At 37.1% G+C, this 21,431-nt stretch overlaps 1 protein-coding gene across 1 annotated transcript in view; it reads left to right on the plus strand.

Annotated features, from left to right (window-relative positions):
* LOC126282212 (fibrillin-2-like) overlaps positions 1-21,431 on the plus strand; it is a 687,537-nt gene that overhangs the window by 366,380 nt on the left and 299,726 nt on the right. Inside the window, exons 12-17 of the mRNA XM_049981761.1 lie at positions 9,688-9,936; positions 10,082-10,201; positions 10,378-10,593; positions 13,578-13,777; positions 19,422-19,602; positions 19,712-19,881. Coding sequence (XP_049837718.1) covers positions 9,688-9,936; positions 10,082-10,201; positions 10,378-10,593; positions 13,578-13,777; positions 19,422-19,602; positions 19,712-19,881 — 1,136 coding nt within the window. The remainder of the gene's footprint in view (positions 1-9,687; positions 9,937-10,081; positions 10,202-10,377; positions 10,594-13,577; positions 13,778-19,421; positions 19,603-19,711; positions 19,882-21,431) is intronic.

Consider the following 21,431-nt stretch of genomic DNA (forward strand, 5'->3'; position numbering starts at 1 on the left):
TGTTTTACAAAGTGAGTGGAATTGTGAATGTGATGTTTGCATTTTCCCACAGATGGATTCAGAAGAACTGTCAGGTGTTTAGCTAGCCCATATGTTGCTGCTTCTATTGGACACAGGTAGATATTTTCTTTGTGGGCCTTTGGCATCCCATACAGTCATGGTGGTGCAGCAGCACATAGTCAAAGCTTTTTGACAGTTTTCACATGTAAGGTACTTCAAACAAGTTCTTCTCTGGGGGTGGCTTGTCAGGTCTACTTCTGTCATCCGGTGCACTATGTCATCAAGAACTTCATACACTTTCTGTTTATATTCTGAGTGTAGGAGCTATACTGTAGAGTTCCCTTTGTCAGGAGGTATGACGATCAGCTCAGGATCGTTATGTAGCTTGCAGATAGCAACTCTCTCTACATTTGAAAGGTTACCACTCTATGATGCAGTCCTGGTGTGCACATGACACGATTCACAGCATATTTCTTCAGCCTAATCCGCTGATAGAGCATAGATGGCCTGTTCCACACTGCTTATGATGTCTACAATCAGTAGTAGAGTCAGTGCGAAGTAGAATCCTTTCTCAAGCACTGACATTGCTATATCATTGTATGATCAATCTGCAACAAAAGTAGCCATCCAGCTGAGCTGAAGCACTTCCAGATGACATTTGAACAAATGGGTGCAGCAACAAGCAGATAAGAGATACATTCAAACATACTGTCCCGAGGCAACAGCAGAAAACAAAATACAAATCACTGGCATGCATACTGTTTTCCAGAAATACTTCCAGATAAATCAGCAGAATCCTAGATTGGCACAGTGTAAAATGTGTTTTTCAACCTCCTTTGAAAACTCTGCTAGGAAGATCTAGGCCTCTGCAAACCAGATGTTTACCAAATTCCCTGTTAGTGCAGCAAAACATACATTGGGAAAACCATTCACACGGTAGAAGAGAGGTACTGTGAACATAAACGCTATACTAAACTACACCAGACCTCCAAATCAGCCATGGCTGACTATAGTGTAGGAAGTGGTCACACTATGGATTACCAAAATACTTGGGCTGTCCTCCTCTGTCTGAGATTGTGTAATTAAAGAGGCCATAGAAATCAGACTGAAAATTGGTCTAATTAATAAGGATAGTGTCCTGCAACTCAGTAAGTTGTAGAACCCTGCATAAAACCTGGAAAGAAAGAGGCGTTTCCAGATGGTGGCGTTTGCACCTGGAGGCAATAGCATGGACACTGCAGGCCATGCGCAGACTTAGGTGCCATTTCCTCCACCATCACCACTGTTCGCTACAGTGGCCTTATGGACAGTGAAAGAAGCGAAGTGGTAGAGTAGCTACTGGCAAACTTATATAAGATGCCATGAGGAGCAGCACAGCATTTATCAGGGACCTCCCAAAGATGGCAGCACATCTGTCTGCCAAAATATCACGGAGAAATTATGACGTGACCCAGCTGGACAACCAAGAATTCTATAAATCACAATTTTTGATGATAGTGCATTGTGATGTACTATTTTTACAGTCCCTGGAATACTCCTACTGTTTGGAGCTTTTCATTTATTTTTTTCAAGTCCATAATGGACAAATTGTACTGCTGCTGACATGATACTTTGATCTTTCCTTAAACCATCCTGGATATCACCTAATATGTCAACATTGTTGTAATGTTCCAAGATTCCTTTTAACAATATTTCCTTAATCAGTTTGCTAAATGTTAAGGTTAGGGCAATAGATCTGTAGTTTTGCGCATGCCTAACTTCCTCATTTTTGTGCAAGGATTTGACTACAACTACTTCTACATCTACAGCTATACGTGCAAAGCACTACGAAGTGCACGGCATGGGGTATGTCCAATTGCACCAGTTATTAGGGTTTCTTGTCATTTAATTTACATATGGAATGTGGGAAGAATAATTGTATAAATCCTCTGTGCATACTCTAATGTCTTCATGATCCCTGTGGGAGCAATACAGAAGGAGTTGTAGTATATTCCTAGAGTCATCATTTATAGCCTGTTCTTGATACTTGGTAAGTAGTCATTCTCAGAATTAATTATGTCTGTCAGAGTCTGCCAATTCACTTTCTTCACCATCACTTTGACACTTTTCCATGGATCAGACAAACCTGTGACTATTTGTGCAGCTCTTCTCTATATGTTCAAAATCCCTCCTAGTCTTATTTTGAATGGGTCCACACTCTTGAGCAGTATTCTACAATGGGTAGCATGAGTGATATGTTTGCAGCTTCTTTCAGACATAACTTCATTGTAGATAAGTAAATCATCTTCAAAAAGTGTGAGGTTACTATTAATAAACATGGTGTGCGAAATGTGATAAGAAACAATGTAGAAAACCCACCCACCGGACCATCTGTAAACAAATATAAATGGGAAACAGTGACCTGCAAAAAGGACAAATGTGGAAGTGCTGCAGCAAAACCGATTGAAAAAAGGTACTTTCTTGTTGTTGATGACTCCGTACTGAAAAATGTTACAGCTCCAGGCTGTGAAATTGATGTTCGTCCTGGAATCCAATCACATCAGGTTAGCAGACACTTTCAAAATATTCTAAATTTGAAATGAAGTGAAACTGAAAGTGGAAATGAAAAAAAAAGGACAAATATGAAGGTGTTTTCATTCATGTTGGAACAAATTCCATCTGGAACAGCAGTGAGGAAAAAATAATCAGTGACACACAGAACTTGATCTGCTCAGCAAAAAGTGTGTTTGCAAATTCAAAAATTGTCATTTGTGCAGTTTTACACAGAAGGTCAGTAAGTGATACATACAATAAATAAGATAAACAGTGGAATCAGGGAACAGTGCGACAAGTTGGATGCAATTTTTGTAGACTCAAATAAACTTGTAAGTGGTAAGTGTCTGGGGAAGGATGGGCTGCATTTGAATAGGTTAGGTGTAATGACTTTCTGCAAAATGATCATATACATCTGCAGAATCATTAAAAGCAAGGAAAACTGAAAACTTCCAAAAGGGGTCAGAAAACAAAAGTGGTGATCCAAATGGAAACTGTAAATATAATGGAACAAGTGGGGCTCTTCTAAGTATAAACAAACTCAAAAATTCTATCTTGATGCACCTAAATATAAATGGTTTAGTGGAAAAATGTTCAAATCTAGGTTACTCTAAAATTGATGGACTGCAAGTTATACTTTCTGAACTGGCAGATATAAAGGTAGTCTGGTTAAATTTAACACTGGCTCATAAAAGAATGCATAGATGTTCTAAATAAAATTAGTAATTTCAAACTTGTCAGCAGCATTTGTAGAAAACACAAATCTCATGGTGGCCCCTGTATCTTACTGCATGCCTCCTGAAACTTTAAAATGAAGGAAGATTTTAGTTATCTAAATGAAAAATGTATTTTTGAAAGCTTTTATGTAGAGCTGTGTGATTTAAATACTGTGATTATATCAATTTACAGAATTCCTGGAAGTTCTACTACTAAATTGTTCTTAGAAAAAATTCAGTATCTCTTTGATAAACTTAAAAAGAAAGCAAGAAAAAGATTGTGATTGCAGGAGACTTCAACTTAAATACAGGAATTGAAAGCTGTGACATAGAAAAATTTTGTGATTTAATCCAAAAATCTGGTTTCAAGTTAAACTTTACCATGTGCGCTAGAGAAAACTTCCACTCAGCAACCTGCATAGATAATATTATTACAAATTATCAGTTTGATGATACAAGGAAATTTTGCCTAGATCTAGGGATATCAGATCACTCAGCTTTGGTTATAGAGTTCCCCAAAACAGCGAAACTAAAATCTGAATCTTACATAAGAAGGAATTTTAGTTAAGAAAATTTAGAGTTGTTTTGTGATAAGTGTTATAAGCTGGCCTTTAGGCCACTGTGATTCAGGCAACAAAAATTTTGATAAATTTTTAAATTGGTTTTTGGTTGTATTCAATGAAACATTTCCCAAAAAATATTATGAAAAGAGAGTCACGAATAAATGAAATTGGATTACACCAGGCGTAAAAATTTCAAGTGCCAGAAAAAGACAGCTGCACAATGAACTCAAAGTAAATAGAAACCCTGATTTTGTAACTTATGTTAAGCGCTATAAGACTATATTCAAAAAAGTGATACTGGCAGAAAAAAAACTGGCAAATAGTATATTCATAAACCAACAAAGAAATAAAACAAAGGCAGCCTGGTCTGTTGTGAAATCAAGAGTTGGGAGTCAATGTTAAAAGTCAAGAAATTTCTCAGATTAGGTTTCAGGGTGATATTACTGTAAATCATGTTCAAATTTCAAACTGCTTCAATGATTTCTTTGTCAATATAGCAAAATCTGATGTAGACATGACAGCTCATCAGGACAATATGTTTTTCAGGCATAGGGATGACATACAAAACATTTGTTTTAAAAAATTCAGAAAAATCACTCAGAAAGACATGGAAGACACAACATTATAATTAAAAAACAAAAATTAAGCTGGATAGGATGGAATACCTACCATGGTAATCAAGGCAGTATGCCATATTATTTCATACCAACTGACTATTATTGTAAACCAGTCCTTTGAACATGGGTCTTTCCCAGAGGTCCTAAAATATGCAGAGATTAAGTCATTATTTAAAAAGGGATCACCAGAAGATATGGGAAACTACTGCATCACTAGACTAGGGTACAAAAGTCTCAGGAATATTTTAAGATCTAACAAAAGCATTTGACTAAGGTGAACCACTCATTATTATTTCACAAACTGAAGAGCTATGGGATCGAAGATATTGCATTACAGTGATTCAACTTTTATCTGACAGAAAGGAAAGAAAGTTATTTTAATATCAAATTCAGTTAACTACCACTCTATATGCAAAACAATTTCCCAAAAAGTTCCACAGGATTCAATACTGGGTCCTTACCAGTTCTTATTGTATATAAATGATTTGCCATTAAGTATTGATGCTCATTCAGTCTTATCGCAGATGACACCTCAGTCCTGATAGAAAATGATACAATAGAAAAGATTCCAGATAGTATACAAAATGTTCTGGAGAAACTGGAATCCTGGTTCCATAGAAATGGACTAAAGCTCAATGTCACTAAGATGCAGATAATGCAATTTGGCTCTAAATTGCCAGCAATATGTCCTGTACAAATAGCCCATAACAATCAACTGATGACAGAAGTGAGCCATGTGAAATTCTTGGGCCTAAACCTTCATAAAAGTTCAAACTGGAAGACACATATAGACTTCCTGGCAAATAAATTACTTTCCCTAGATTTTGCAATGTTTATTTTATCTGGTGCCACTCATATGGACACAAGAAAGATAGTCTACCACAGTTATTTAGAATCTGTTATTTGGTATGACATAATTTTCTGGGGAAACTCTAGAAGCAGTACAAGTCTACTAATTCTTCAGAAGAAAATCTTTAGAAATGTGTGCTGCCCACAAAAATGTGCCATGGCACCCATTGTTCAAGAAATTAAAAATACTAACAATTACCTTATTGTACATTGTTGAAATTTTGATTTTTGTGTATAATAATAGTTCCTCTACATGCTCCTGCCCTGTGCTAAAAGTTCCACTACTGTATTTTTCTAGCTTACTCAATATATATGAAGGATGGAACTTTAATTGTGGCAACTATTTATTTACATCTCATACAAAATAGATACGTGTTTCAAAGTTTTACTGACCTTCAAAGTAGTCACCAGATTGTGTATAACCCACTGCCAGCGATGTGGAAGTCGTAGGATACTCTTAGCGGTGCCAGTTGTGTTGACAGTTCGACCGATGTGGTCTGTTGCCCGACGAATTTGTAGCAGTTATGAAGCGAATGCTGTGAAGCATTTCCCTCAGTTTAGAAATCGAGTTGAAGTCACAAGAGCTTAAGTCAGAGGAGTGCAGTAGATGGTATAGGGCTGGGCAGCCCCATCAGTTAAACAAATCAGTAACAGCTTGCACTGTACATGCTTGAGCATTGTTCTGCAAAATGATGGTCAGGTCTTGCAGAAAGTGTCATCACTTCTGTCTCTAAGCTGGTCGTAGGTTGTGATCCAAAAATGAACAGCATAGAGACAGAAGTGATGTCACTTTCTGCAGGACATGACCATCATTTTGCAGGACAGTGTTCAAGCATGTACAGTGCATGATGTTACTGATTTTTTTGACTGATGGAGCTGCTAAGTGCTATACCACCTACTGCACTCCCCTGACTTAAGCCCTCGTGAGTTCAACTCAATTTCTAAACTGAAGGAAGCACTTCACAACATTCATTTCAGAAGTACTACAAATTTTCATCTGCAGCGCTTTTTCTGTGGTGATTATAAACTTACTTTTTCTCAAGTAAATGGCAACAATATCACCTTTATTTTGTGCTGTACAGTAAGGTGTTGTCAGGTCATAGCCTTCTGATTTGAAATAGTGAATGTTACCTACTGCTGTCTGATGCGAGGTAACAACTACTACATGTGGAGCCAACCATGTGATAAATGATTCAAAAGCATCTATTTTGTTTCCTAAGCCTTGAACATTATAATGCAAAATGATAGATCACTCTCATGTGAATGTGAATATAAGTCTTTGTGATGCATATATGAGTCTCATAGACATTATGCAGTGATATGGTTTGAGCTTTATCTATCTAACAGGAAACAAAGGGTGTCGTTGTGAAATACCTGTGCAGTAAGCAGTCTTCATCTGACAGAGAAGTAATTACATGTGGTGTTCCTAAAGGTTCCATATTGAGTCCATTGTTTTTTTCTTGTACACACTAATGACCTTTCATCTCTTACATTGCTAGATGGTAAGTTTGTTTTGTTTGCAGATGATACAAACGCAATAAGTAGCAAGTCAACTACAGATTTAGAAATAGCTGCTAATCAAATTTTCACTGCCATTTATAAGTGGTTTAAAACTAATTCACTGTCATTAAACTTTGAGAAGATATGCAGTTCAGAACCTGTAAGAGTTTTTCTTCCAGAATAACATATGAAGAGATGCAGATCAAAGAGGTTGACAGTGTTAAATTTCTGGGTTACAACTCTATAATAAATTCAGTTGGGAAGGGCATACCACAGAATTACTTAACCGCCTAAACAAGTCTTTATTTAAAGTGAGAATGATGTCAGATGTAGGAGACATAAATATAAAAAAAATTGCATACCTTGCTTACTTTCATTCTATTGTCATATGGGATCATATTCTGGGCAACTCATCAAACCAAGCAAAAGTTTTTAGGGTGCCAAAGCATGTGATAAGAATCATTTGTGGTGTAAATTCAAGAACATCATCTAGAAACCTGTTCAAGGAACCTTGTGGTCTAACCACTGCTTCTCAGTATACTTCTTCCATAATGAAATTTGTTGCAAGTAATACATCTCTATTTCCAACCAATAGCTAAATTCATAGTATCAGTACCAGCAACAAGAACAATCTACATAAAGACCTAAAATAACTTACCTTGGTCCAAAAAGGGGTCCAATATTCAGGAACACACATTTTCAATAAATTGCCAACAACCATTAAAAACTTGGTTTCAGATAAAGCACAGATTAAGCAGAGTTTGAATGGCTTTTTGATAGGCAACTCCTTCTACTCCATAGGTGAATATCTTAACAGAGACTGTTAAGCCAGCTTAAGTTAAAGTATCTGTCAGATTTCAGTTTTGACAGCACTTAGTCACAACATTCATGATTAGATATATTGTGTATGATAAATTTATTAATAGTGCATAACAGTGTTTCATTCTAACGACATGTTAACTCTGTAAATATTAGCTGTACCAGTTTACAACATTGTATTCACCCATTTTGACAGTTTTCTGACAAATGATCAGTGTAGTAAGTATTCAAATGTTTTATGTTATACTTTTAACATGTTCCACACCCACACAAGTTATGTCATTCTTTGTGTATATGGAATGAAAACTGAATCTAATTTAATCTAGTGTAGCTTCGGTGGAAAGTTTTATTGTCTTAAAAAGACATCATTTGTATCCTGCTGATGTATTGCTTCACTGGATGACATTTCGCGAATGATTCTCCCAAAAATTCATAATTTTAATCCTTGAGAGGAATAGCATCTCTAGCACAAAAATCTCATTTAACTTAATATTTACTATTTCTAGAATCCATGTTATTAACAAGTCTTTCCCTAATCTGTTGAGATGTAGGCCACAGATTGTGTAGAATCTTGTTACTACACAGCTTATGTTGACAGATATTACATTTTAAAATTTCTTGCATAGTATCTCTTTGTTTGCACTCTGCAGCTCTTTATTCACACATGACAAATCTGGTATGTTTTGACAGTGTGGGACTGAGAAGAAGATTACATGCATGGTTCTTGACTCGTGCAGTCTTCTTTTCAGTTAGATCAGTAGATCTTCTTTTTTTTCTTGCTACATCATTTGATTCTGTTAAAAATATGAAAAAGACTTGTCATGGTTCAGTGAAGTTGCTACCTGAAATTTTGCACCTTTTTTCCCTATTCTAGATATATTGTGACAGCTTCTAGACTGAAATCAGTGGTTAAGTTTCGCCCTTGGCCATCTGCATATCGATTTATTTCACCTGTTGTTGTTGGTTGATAGTTACCAATTTTAGGCCCATCAATACTTCCTTGCTGCATGATGACATTGTTTATTTTTTCTTTATTTTTTCTTTTTGTCCATGGCAGCTGATAATCCATAATGAGAAATTCTTAATTTTAGTTCACTGTCAGTGACCACACTTGAAGCGGAATTGTACTTTTTCTCCCCTTAAATTGAAAACAACTCTTGTCACACTTTGTTTACAATGCCCTTTGTCTTCCCATGTAATTTGAAATTGCTCATTGCACTGTCCCAGTTTATAATTGAAAGCACTTGAAAGGTATTTTTGTGCGCAAAATTTGTTACCGATACAGTCTTTGTTTACATGATTTTGAATTTCTTGCAATGTAACTTTCTTGGAATGAAACTTTTTTTGGAATGTAGTTTTTGCCCCCTTTTCAGTAATGGGCAAGATGTTTTGTAGAACTTGTAGTAGGTTCAATTCATTTGTTCTTACTCAAAGACTCGAGATGTCCATTTTCACTGTACTGATTATAAATTGTAAGCTTGGCTTATGTTCATTCAGCTTTGTGATTTAATCCTCATAATTTTTTCACACTTAAATTTTAATGACAGAGGTAACATTTTTACCTGGAGAAATATGATGAACTTTTGTCCTGGATTCCATCTACTTTTTTGCTATTGTGGCGTACTTAAAGCAAATGGTCCACTAGTCGTCTGGCAGAAAGGTGCCATGCAAACAGCTCACCACTAAGTAGTGTGAAAGAGCACCGACGTCATTTATACACAAGCTGCCCTGCCAGCACCTGTGTTAGCTGATGTCAGACAGATAACATAAATTAGTTCACTGCTATATATGCTATATATAGATACTAGAGGATATTGTCAATATCGAGGATGCAAGATATGAGTTAAAATGAGCAAGTATTTTCTAGTCATGTTATTGTATTCACCAAGTCATTTGTGATAGACAATTCTAGTTTCTAAAGTTGTGTAATTTTTTTATGTTACTAAAGGTAACTGTTTTGTCTCTAGTATACACTGTAGTTGCATTGTAATAATTTTGTGTCACTGCCTAATATCTGACATTTGTTTGTGTTTTGTCATTTCTTGTATATTTAAATTTTCCACAAGCCTAATATTTTTGATTTGATTTCAGATATTGATGAATGTTATGAGAATCCAAGAATTTGCTTGAATGGCCGCTGTGAAAATGTGCCTGGTTCATATCGCTGCATGTGCATGCCTGGATTTATAACCAGTGCAGATGGTGCATACTGTGAAGATGTAAATGAGTGCACAACTGACCGAGTCTGTGACAATGGCAAATGTGTGAACACTGAAGGATCATTTAGATGTGTTTGTGATCCAGGTTACCAAGTTTCCCTTGATAAGAGAGGTTGTATAGGTGAGGCTTCATTTTTTAGCTGAATTTGTATTTATTTTTGAGTGAATGTCTGCTGTATAGTCATATTTTATTTTTTGTTTTGTACTTCATATACAGTAACTTTTGAATTAAAATACAGAGACAAAAATAGCTATTTATATTTCAGATATTGATGAATGTGTACACAACCCTTGCCAACATGGAACTTGCCACAACACGGTGGGCAGTTTCTATTGTGAGTGCTTACCCGGATTCAACCTTGGCCCTGACGGAAGATCGTGTTTGGGTATAACACTTTACAAATTCATTCAACAAGTATTTCCAGATAATGACACTCTACCCATTGTTTTAAAATCACTGATACTTTTCGTGTCCTTACAGTAATTTCCATTATGTCATTAATCAGGCTTATTGTTGAAACAGTTACTTTGCACTAATACCTGGAGTCATTGTACTTTCCAGATACGAGACGTGACCTCTGCTACTTAAATTATCATGAGGGACAGTGCACAAATCCTGCTGCGAATCCAGTGTCTCGATCCAGCTGCTGCTGTTGCACTGTGAGAGTTGGCCAACCTCTTGGATGGGGAACTCCATGTCAGGCATGTCCTATGCCTGGCACTTTTGAGTTTGAAACGCTATGCCCTCATGGTCCAGGAATGACATATAATGGAGATGGTGAGTATTAACGCTTGTATAAATAAAATTTGAGTAATTCAAGGTTAGGGTGTGAAAGTAGTGTTATGTGAAGTACATTTTAGTATTACGTGATGTACATTTTCTTATGATGTGTAAACTTAGTGAGGAACAAGAACACACAAATTATTTTACCCAAAAAAGTCAAGGCTCCTCCATCAACTGAATGTCTTATTGTGTAACATTCATTCTTATTACCTCATAAATTGAGTATTCTTTTTTAAATGCCCTCATTTTATTTATTTAAATTACAGCTTGTGTAGCCACTTTTAGCTGCAATAACAGGCAGGCCAGTGGCTTCCCATTCATTACATCAATAAGAGCACTTTTTTGTACTCCTCCAAGATTCAAACCATACTTTTTAGCTCAATACACAAAACAAAAGATTACTTATGACAATAGTAAATAATGATTTAGCTACATAGCATTTTGGTAATAAACAAAAAATGTTACAAATTGCTCATTAATCTAATTTATAATATTGTATAACAGTATAATAAGGGGACTTTTCAGGCGATCGTGCAAACTTACAGTTGTGATTGGGAAAGTAAATATTGATTGTGATCGTGGGAGGAGAAACTCTCATGTAAAGCTGAGAGTGATAATTGGTATGCACGAATGCCTCACTTAAATTACAGAATGAAAATAATGAATTTTTGATTAGGTGAGGGGGGGGGGGGGGGGCTGATAAGAAGCTATTCTATGTGTGGTGGCCAAAATCTCAGACAGAACAGATCTCTTGGCTATATCCTTGTCAGACCCTATGCTCCCTCTGCATGCATCTCTCTACTGCATTGTTCCTTCCCATGTGACTATCCCCACTACAAGACTTGCCCTATGCACCATGGCTTGCCCTATGCACCCTCCTACCACCACTGATACCAGCACTGTAACTGGCAAAACATGTACTATTATAGGGAGAACCACCTGTGAAATGACACATGCCGTATAGCAGCCGTTACATAAATACTGTTTCGTCTTTTATATCAGGGTGACTACCACCAAATCATCACTTAAGATGAATGTGCATAGGCAGAGAGTGTATACTGGCAACACACAATATCCTTTTGCAGAGCATGTACTGCAACATGACAGTTGTGGCATCAGTGCCAGTTTCATTACAAGAGCTATATGGATTCTTCCCACAGACACCAGCTTTTCAGAACTCTGTAGATGGGAACTGGTGCTACTGCATGACCTCCATTCCACCTGGCCTTAATTTATGTTAATTTCTTCGGTCTGAGAATTTCTTCATAGTAACTATTTTTTTTTCACTTTGTTTTAGTTTTCTGCATCTTTCATTTTCTGACCTGTCTATTTTTCACTGTTCCCCTCCCACCTCTCTTACTTACCATGCACTTAGCTTTTGCTCTTATCAACTTATTGCATGGTGTTGTAGCAGTCTGTCTTGCATATTAACCTGTCTTCTGCCTTTAAACTCTCAGGTTTTCACATCTCATCTGGTGCAGTCCCCAACATCAGTCTTTCCTTCTAATACCATCTGGTTAGTCTCCCCTACCTGGGGTTCTGGGTGACTTCTCTAAACCCTACCCCTTTTATTAAACCTCTCAAGTCCTTCACGCCTCTTCCTTCTCCTACACTCAAATTACTGTTTTATTGGAGAAGTGTCAGAAACTCAAAACATATCCAGTGAAACATAAATTCTGTATTAATTGTAACAGTGAAAAATCACAGCATGATATGTTTCAGCAAGTGAAAATACAACACTACTACTTTTATAAGGTAGTAAGTGAGCAGAAGTCACTGCTGTGATAGATGACATAGTTAAGACATTTTTGGCCTAAAAACAAAAGTTATAAAATGTGTGGAAAATAGTTTTGGTTTCAGTTTTAACTAAGAATCCGTACAGCAAGTGCACAAGAGAGCAAAAAGAACCTGTTATCGGGCTATTACTATACATGAGGACAAATTGTCTTAATTTTTTGTCAGATTCCTTCAATCATGATAAAACTACCATCCTGTGTTAATATTTTTTAATGTGCACTTATAATACTGTTTAATATAGAGTACAATTCCAACCAAACAGATTGAGCTATTAGTGGAAACATTATCATCATATAGGAGGGAAATTAAAAGATATATCTGTATGTCACTTCTTTTATTAAACTACTCCAAACTTTTCAAGAATTTTCATCCTCATCTTCAAGTGGATATAATAGTGTATGTTTGTACATTTGCTTGCTGCAACCACCTATTTGCTTTGCTTCTTTCTCTTGAAACTATTCCAGAAAGCTGCTAACTGCAAGCTGGTATCAGATAAACACATTGTGTCACTGACAACATACAATAAACATAAATAGAGTAAACGAAGTATGTATACAAGCAACTGAAAATATTCATAGAGGTATTGCAATAAGCACTTAAAACAATTCTCCATTATTTGTTCTCTCACTGACACTTGCCAGAAATGAAGGAAATTGCTTGTATTTATATTTTAAGTTATGAAAGATAATGATAGTGCATTTATGGTGTTGACATATTATTTTCAATCTTGGTGTAAAAAGTTTTGTTTTGAGGGAGAAAAATATATTTATTTCATTATGCCTTTGTTTTTATTTTCTTAGAAGACAGATTTATCCATATAAAAATTACCTTCATACAAGTATGCAACATTCTGGTAAACCATGCTGTATGTTGACCTGAAGATGACTGAGATGATTTGCACTTATTTGTAAGAAGGAAATTTTAAAAAAAGATACCAATATCCCAATTGGAGATGTCTCTGTTGATGTATAATGTTGTCCTGTTACATTTTAAGTTACCTAAACTACTTCAGATTAACAACAGAATATGTCATCCAATAAAACTATGGCTGATTCCTTTATACATTTTTCGCACGGCTGATATATTACGTCATTTCTTATTATTTTACTTTTGAAACAAATTCAAACAATAATTGTTATTTCTTGGCTGTGGGCTCTAAAGAGTTGCTTTCATTATTCCAGACATCAATGAATGCGCTCAGAATCCAGGTATCTGTCAGAATGGAGCATGTGAAAACTTGATGGGATCTCACCGGTGTATTTGTAACCCTGGATATCAAGTTGACAGTACTGGGAAAATTTGTACTGACATTAATGAATGTGAAGTGGATGATCTAGTTTGTTCAGGTGGTCAGTGCAGGAATACTCCTGGTAGCTTTCAGGTAACACTTTCATCATTCACGTTTGTTTATCTGCTTTAAAAATTACCTATGAAGTAGTAGTATTAAAGTGAAAGTGAAATTGGTTGTGATGCTCAATTGATCAGGAATAAACTGAAGCATTATCACATTTTTGTGCTTCTTATATTGTGTTTTGTTTAAGATAAATAAGTACTCTCTTTTAGCAGAGAATTCTATGACAGTTTTACTGTTGCAGCTAAAGTTGTCTGCAGGTTCTCTCTCTCTCCCTCCCTGTGTGTGTGTGTGTGTGTGTGTGTGTGTGTGTGTGTGTGTCATGTGCACGCAACAGCAGCATGGATACACTGCATATGTCAAACAAGTCATCAACTTTACCATGTATTCAAATTAATGATAATGTAAATAAAATAGAAAGAAACTTCCACATGGGATAAATATATTAAAAACAAAGATTCCAAGACTTACCAAGCGGGAAAACGCCGGTAGATAGGCACAATGAATAAAACACACAAACACACACACAGAATTTCGAGCTTTCGCAACTGGCGGCTGCTTCGTCAGGAAAGAGGGAAGGAAAAGGAAAACACACACATCCATCCATACATACATACACAGACACAAGCAGACATATGCAATTTGTGCAGCATTCGGCATGAACCGAATATAACAGTTGATTTTGCCTAAGACTGACTGCAATTTTGTGACATTATGAGGAGCTGGCAGATCACATATGCCTAGCAAATGTGTCTGAAGAGGATGTACACCTTGACTGTTTACAACATGAGCAGGATACTGCAACTCAGGTTTAGAAAAGTCACACTTGTCCAGTCTACACTTTAGTCCTGCATCAGATGACACGCGAAACAAAACGTGCAAATTTGCAATGAGTTCTTCAGATGTATGACATGCTACAGCAATATCATCCTTATAGTTGGAAAAGTTTGGTTGTTGAGGAGTCAGCTGTTCCAAATACCATTGGAAAATGGTGGGTGCAGAAGCACTGCCAAAAGGAAATGTCCGCAAATATTTAAACAGGCCCAAACGAGTGTTCACAACACACACTTTTTGAGATTCTTCATCTAGCGGTACTTAGAGATATGCGTCACGCGAATCGATTTTGGAAAAGTAGCAACCGGTGCCTAATCTGTCCGTAAGATCCTCTGGGTGTGGCAATGGATAAGTATCAGTCACAGTTTGTGGGTTGACTGTAGACTTAAAGTCAACCCAGAGGCGAATGCGACCTGAAGGTTTGGGGAGCAAAGCCAGTGGACTTGCCCTTTGACCAGCTCGTACCGGTGCAATAGCTCCACTATCTTGCAATTTCTTAAGTTCGATGGGAACAGTTCTGGCCCAGAAAAATTTGGGCTGAACACCCTAAAATAAAAAATTCTTTCCTAGCTTTCCATTTTACTTTGTTTAATTTTGAACTCCAGATGCGACAAGTTAAAAAGCACTTCATCTGTTTCGTACTTTTTATTAATTTTGTAGTTGTGGGAGCACTAATTCTGTTAATTAAATTATTCAAAATAAAAATAATTCTTATTGCCCTTGTAGTGTACTAAACATTCATTTATCTTTATGCATTCACTCTTCAGTGCTTTATAAATCACTTCACAAGTTTCTGGAATTGTTTTGGTTAATGTGCAATGTGATATTCAAGTGCTGTGTATAAACTGGAGTAGCTCCCTCTCGTTTCAAGAAATCCCAGTGTCATAGTTCACCTGACTTTTGCACGTATAGTATTCCTCAAGAAAGTATTCTGTTTCGTAATATGAGAAGCCACTTTACTGAGTAAATACTGAAATACACTCTCATCCATTCAAAGTAATTCATATATAAGATTTTCTCATCCATTCAAAGTAATTCATATATAAGATTTTATATCTCCACTAGCAGCTCTCGTAACAAGTTTTGGTGAGTGCTTTTCCTATCTCGACGTAATACCTGTGGCTTCATCTGAGTATGTTTCCTTTTTTTCTGCCACTTTTCTTCCAAATACAAACACAGTGCAATTGTTGTACTAGTAAGTGCAGCACATAATTAGTTGTTGTCCACCATCTTGACATTTGAAGAAAAACATGATGACAATGTAATGCCCCCTTTTAGCACCAAGTCAAAGATCTTTCTCAAAGAAATTTTATGAATATTTGATCATATTTCTTTGTCAAAGAAATATGATAGTGTAATACTGGCTTGTCTGAGCAGTGGAGTTGCGTATGGGCAGTGCCTTTTCCTGCTTCTGGCTACTTGAAGTGTGGCTCAGCAGCAACAGCAGCGAGCAGCCAGATTCTACCCGGAAAAGTTTTATCTGGTGCGCCCGAGCTGCCAGATTCGTGCATGCGCGGAGCAGTCTGGGTTGTATTGGGGAGGGGTTAAGTCTCCACATAAGCCATGTTTACGTTTAGTGATTTTTCTGTTTCCCCTTCGCTTACACTTCTAACATCAAATGAAAACAAAACAGATTTCTGTGGGTAGGAGCTATCGAGTGAATTAAAATACGTTCTTATAATTACGGGAGGGTAACATATGTTATTAGTTTCAGTTGTCTGATTTTATTGTATTTACACATTTATGGTAGTCAAGCATTAATCGCATTGCGAAACAGTGAAGTTATTTTTATTGGTTTGCTAAATAAATGTGGCTTTCGTTAGTCTTTTCCCCGTAGGCAGTCAATTTATTAGAAACTAAGTGTTTCATTTCGCACTGTTGGCTAGTTTCAACTGTTCACTGCATTTCAAGTTCACATTTTCATCTTCTAGCAGGTATGGCATTATTTCATAATAAAAAAACCAAACACAAGATAATACAGTACAGGTACTCCAAGAAAATTTGCGTCCTGAAAACCACACTGAAAAGCTTAATATCAGGTTGGGGCCCAGGGGCCTACTTCACTGTGAATCTGGACATATGAAGGTACATTTCAGGCCAAATTATGCATTTTAATATGGTTTATGAAATTCCTATGCTCTTGAAGCATCCTGCTTCTTCTATGACGTTATGTAAGGTCTCTTAATGCTATATATGTATGAGCACATGGGCTTCCTACGTCATCGTAGCTGCCCATGCGCAGTACCACCTGTTTTCTGGCGCTCTCTGGCAACTGCCGAAACAAAGCTATTTCTAACAGGTCACTTGAAAATATTTCGAACATTATGTGTGGGAATGTGCAATGAATTTCTTTATTCACAGTGTGTTGGACCCTCACTTAAAACTTAACACATTGAGAACTAACCACTTAGAAGAATTTGGTGCACAGAAGGCCAACATTGTCATTATTTAAAATTTTATTGGCACATGTACATTTGATGTACCCTTAAGTGTAACACACGCAAAAAAGTTAATATTATACATGAAAGCTTAGCTTTTCTTGTAGCTTGTCAATCTTCAAGATCAATATTATATGTGAAAGCTTAACTTTACTTGTAGCTAGACTGTGTACATTAATTTAAACCATTAAATTTTCCTATTTGTGTTTTCACACTACTTAATAGTGATGCTGCTGTTGGCTGACTACATGAAGTGTCCTATGTTCTGAATACCTGCTGCCATTGGCTGATAAGATCATTTGACATAAGCTATGATTGGCTTACAAAAGCACATTTCAGTCTAGATTTCAGTGCTTTGTAAACTAACGTGCTGTGTTTTGTGGAATTTGAATCCATATTTTGGTAATACAAATACAAAAATATGTGGTGTGAATGTTGCTGCACATCATAGATCTTTCCAATTTTTTTTTCTGAGTTTTTTCATTCTCTGAAGTTGCATGCTGGTGTATAAAACCTTTACCATTCAAAGGATTGATATTTTTACAGCTATGAGGGAAAAGTAAACTGTTACTTATCATGGAAAAAGAGTATTTTTCAACTTGGAAGAAGTGTATTTTTAACTGGGAAACCAGGGGAAACCAGGTCCCCCCCCCCCCCCCCCCCCCCCCCCCCCCCCCCCCCCCCCCCCCCCCCGCATTTATTGCCCTGGAGAGGAAATGCTGACGTAGTTGGTACTCGGTGCTACCACCAGAAACTGCAGTGTTTAACGCCACCATGCAATTTTGACACTACAATTGCCACATCACTTGCGTTTACAGAAATGAAAAAACAGGGAAGTCAACATGAAGTGTTCCAGACAATTCTGTGACAAAACCATGCGATGGACCCATCAGACACCTTTTATTGTAAACCTTACCTGCAGTTACCATTGTTAGCAAAATGGTTATCACCAAGTGTGAACATGCATTATTTCGCTTTCAATTCTTCCTCTAAGAGGGTTAAGCAGGCTGCTAGCTTGTTATATGTATCAAGGGCTGATAATAACGTGTTTCTAAATATTGATGTATTGGATTCCCAATATTTTTTAAAAATGCCAGCAGTCCACTGAGCATACTACGCAACACAACATTCTTCATTCCAGTGAGTGCTTCATAGCTGGTGCCATCTGGATCATTCCTATCAACACCAGCTTTTATGATGAAGTGCCAGTCGGAACTCTCCATGCAATATGTCTTATGTTCCTTTAACCCTCCTGTCCTCAATCTTTGTTAGTCATTGTCATTTTCCCATCTATCCTCCTCCCTGTTTCCACACCAGCACCATACAGCCTTCTGTTCCACCAATGCCTCCATACTCTTTTTACTTCTCTCCTTTTCTGCACCCCCCGCTCCCTCCCCTCGCACCTGCCTGTCCTCCCTCCGTACACTCCCAACTGCACCTATGTGCCCTACCCTCTTTCCACCTCAGTACATTACACTCCCACAAGTAGCACTTTACCGTCATCCACCCCTACACTGCTATCCCTCCCCCTCCTTGCTTCAGCGTCCTCCTTACCACCACTGCCCAGATAGCTTCTCCCATCATGCCCAGTTGGTCGTAATCTGGCCTCAACAGCCAGAGACAGTAGTCATGTGTGTGTGAGTTGCTTTTGCATTTTTGCATGAGTGTGTGTGTGTGTGTGTGTGTGTGTGTGTGTGTGTGTGTGTGTGTGTTGTCTAATTCAGAAGAAAACCTTTTGGCCAAAAGCTCACTTGTTTAGTAATATTTTTACTGTGCATGTCTGCAACATGTAACATTACATATTTTGTATAATTTTTGAATGTGATTTGAGAAGAGGTGAATTATTGGTGGGCTGTCTGTGGATATTTAATTCTTTTTCATATTTTCTTCTATCATTAATTAAGTGAAACAAATTATGGGAAATTTGTGATGGAATAACAACAGTATGAAAAGGATAAATTGCTACTTACCACACAGAGGAAGCATTGAGTGGCCATAAGTTTGTGTGTGTGTGTGTGTGTGTGTGTGTGTGTGTGTGTGTGTGTTTTGTTTTGTCCACAACTGATGAAGGCTTTAATCCAACAGCCAATAATATATAGCAGTCTCTTGATAATAAACATGGCTATGATAATTCTTCTTTTTACTTTGTATTTCATTTGTTTCTATGGCCATTGTAATGTTCACTTTGTCAGGTTTTGTTGTACTATTGTTGTTAATATTATTTGTGTATAAATTATTTGTCAATTTGTGTGACTTTGGTTTGTCTCTTGTTATCTCTATGTGTAATTCCTGTATTTTTGTTTGTGTTTTTCTGCTAACACTGTTTGTACTAATTTTCCAATTGAAATAAAATAATTAATAGATGAGGTATGGTATGTGACTGAAGTTATTCATATGAACAGTGCATCTGTCCTACTGGAACTCAACTGAACATTGATACACAAGTATGTGAAGACATTGACGAGTGCAACGAGTTAGGACCAGATGCTTGCTTTAATGGAGAATGTGTTAACACAATTGGTTCTTATATCTGTGAATGTGAACCAGGCTACATTCTGGATAATACGGGAAGGATCTGTATTGGTGAGTTAATTTGGAAACTTTTGCTAGTGTGGTTACTTTTACTAATATGAAGAGTAGCGTACATTGTTTGTCACCTGTATCCTCCTTAAGCCTGCCAACCTTCTGCCAGACAACAGGAAAGGTTCCTGTTGGGCACGAATGTCTCATGGCCGATGTGAGAACAACTTGCCACGACTTGCGCTTAAATCAGAATGCTGCTGTTCAGTAGGGCAGGCCTGGGGAAGTCCCTGTGAGCCATGCACACAGCACCAGTGTGACTGTCCCAGGGGTTATGCAAAGGTAAGTTTATATTCTCATTTATTTAGGGTACATTTATTACATAGATCTGTAAGTGTGAGCAAGTCATTTATGTGTGGAATGAGCCAATATGTAACATATAAATGGTAAGGAGTATAACAATAACACTGTAGTAGTAGTAGTAGTAGTAGTAGTGGTAGTAGTGGTGGTGGCAGTAGTAAAAAACTCTATGAAAAGTGGCGTTTTCACCATTATTTTTCCTGTACTCCATAGATTAAAATGCATATTGTCGCAGAAGTTTGTCGACGTAGGTGATGCAGTAAAGCTTGAGGATTATATAATGTAAGGAAACAGTTAACAGGAATGTCTATTTTGTCAATTTATTACATAAACAGTTTCAGTCATAGACAGACCATCCTCAGGTTTTTTCTGACATCATAGTCAGAAGTATGACAACCCAGTAGCCCTCAACGATCAAGCATCTTGTTAAAAACAAATTTCTCCATTAAGTTAAATATCAGGAGGAGATATAGCATACAGTAAATCTGTGGCAAACCACATGAAAATATTGTCATGCCACAGATTTACTGTAAGCTATATGTGCTTCTGATTTATAATTGAATGAAAATTTTGTTTGGTAACATGATGCTTTATACTGATTTTGGGTTGTCACACATCTGATTACAATGTACAGTAAAACTGAAGATGGTCTATTCATGAGTGAAACTGCTTGTGTAATAATTTGATCAATAGAGCTGCATACAACTATGATTTTTCAACAGTTTTTGCAAATCATTGCCTCGTCGAAATAATGTGCTTTATAACAGACTTTCCCCTTAAATTCTATGTGGGTGTGGGCTTTCAATGAAAGGTTACATTTATTACTACTAAAGATTTTTTTCTTTTAAACTAGGAGATATTACTGCTTGTGCCAGTGATATAATTAGGCTGTGAGTGGACCATTTTAATACCAGCATAGTTTGTTCCCTAGTGTGCGAGTACCGAATGCTTCAGCTCAGAATGGAGATTCTTTCTTTCCAGTGCAAGGCCCAGAGGAAGGCCACTGTAACGGTGGCTTAAAATCAGTTTCATTCATCCAGTGTAGATATACTACAACATGGGACGGCCAGTGTGGCTGAGCGGTTCTAGGCGCTTCAGTCTGGAACCGCGCGACCGCTACAGTCGCAGGTTCGAATCCTGCCTTGGACATGGATGTGTGTGATGTCCTTAGCTTAGTTAGGTTTAAGTAGTTCTAAGTTCTAGGGGACTGATAACCTCAGATGTTAAGTCCCATAGTGCTCAGAACCATTTTTTTATTACAACATGACATGGCTCTACACTCAGAATACTTTTTTGTTAAATATGGATTTTATTTCTGTAAGACCTGCATCCATAGCGCAGCAGTAGCGTTACCACCTACCAAGCAAGGGGGCCTGGGTTTGATTCCTGGCAGGGGACTAGGTGTTGTGTATCCTTCATCATTAGTTTCATCATCTTTGACATGCAAGTCACCAAAGTGGTGTCAACTAAAAACACTTGCAATATGGCAACCTTGAAGGGGATATCCCGGCCAAAAAATGCCGTATGATCAT

Source organism: Schistocerca gregaria, chromosome 7 (assembly GCF_023897955.1).
Source record: "Schistocerca gregaria isolate iqSchGreg1 chromosome 7, iqSchGreg1.2, whole genome shotgun sequence".
In the NCBI taxonomy this organism is placed as follows: domain Eukaryota; kingdom Metazoa; phylum Arthropoda; class Insecta; order Orthoptera; family Acrididae; genus Schistocerca; species Schistocerca gregaria.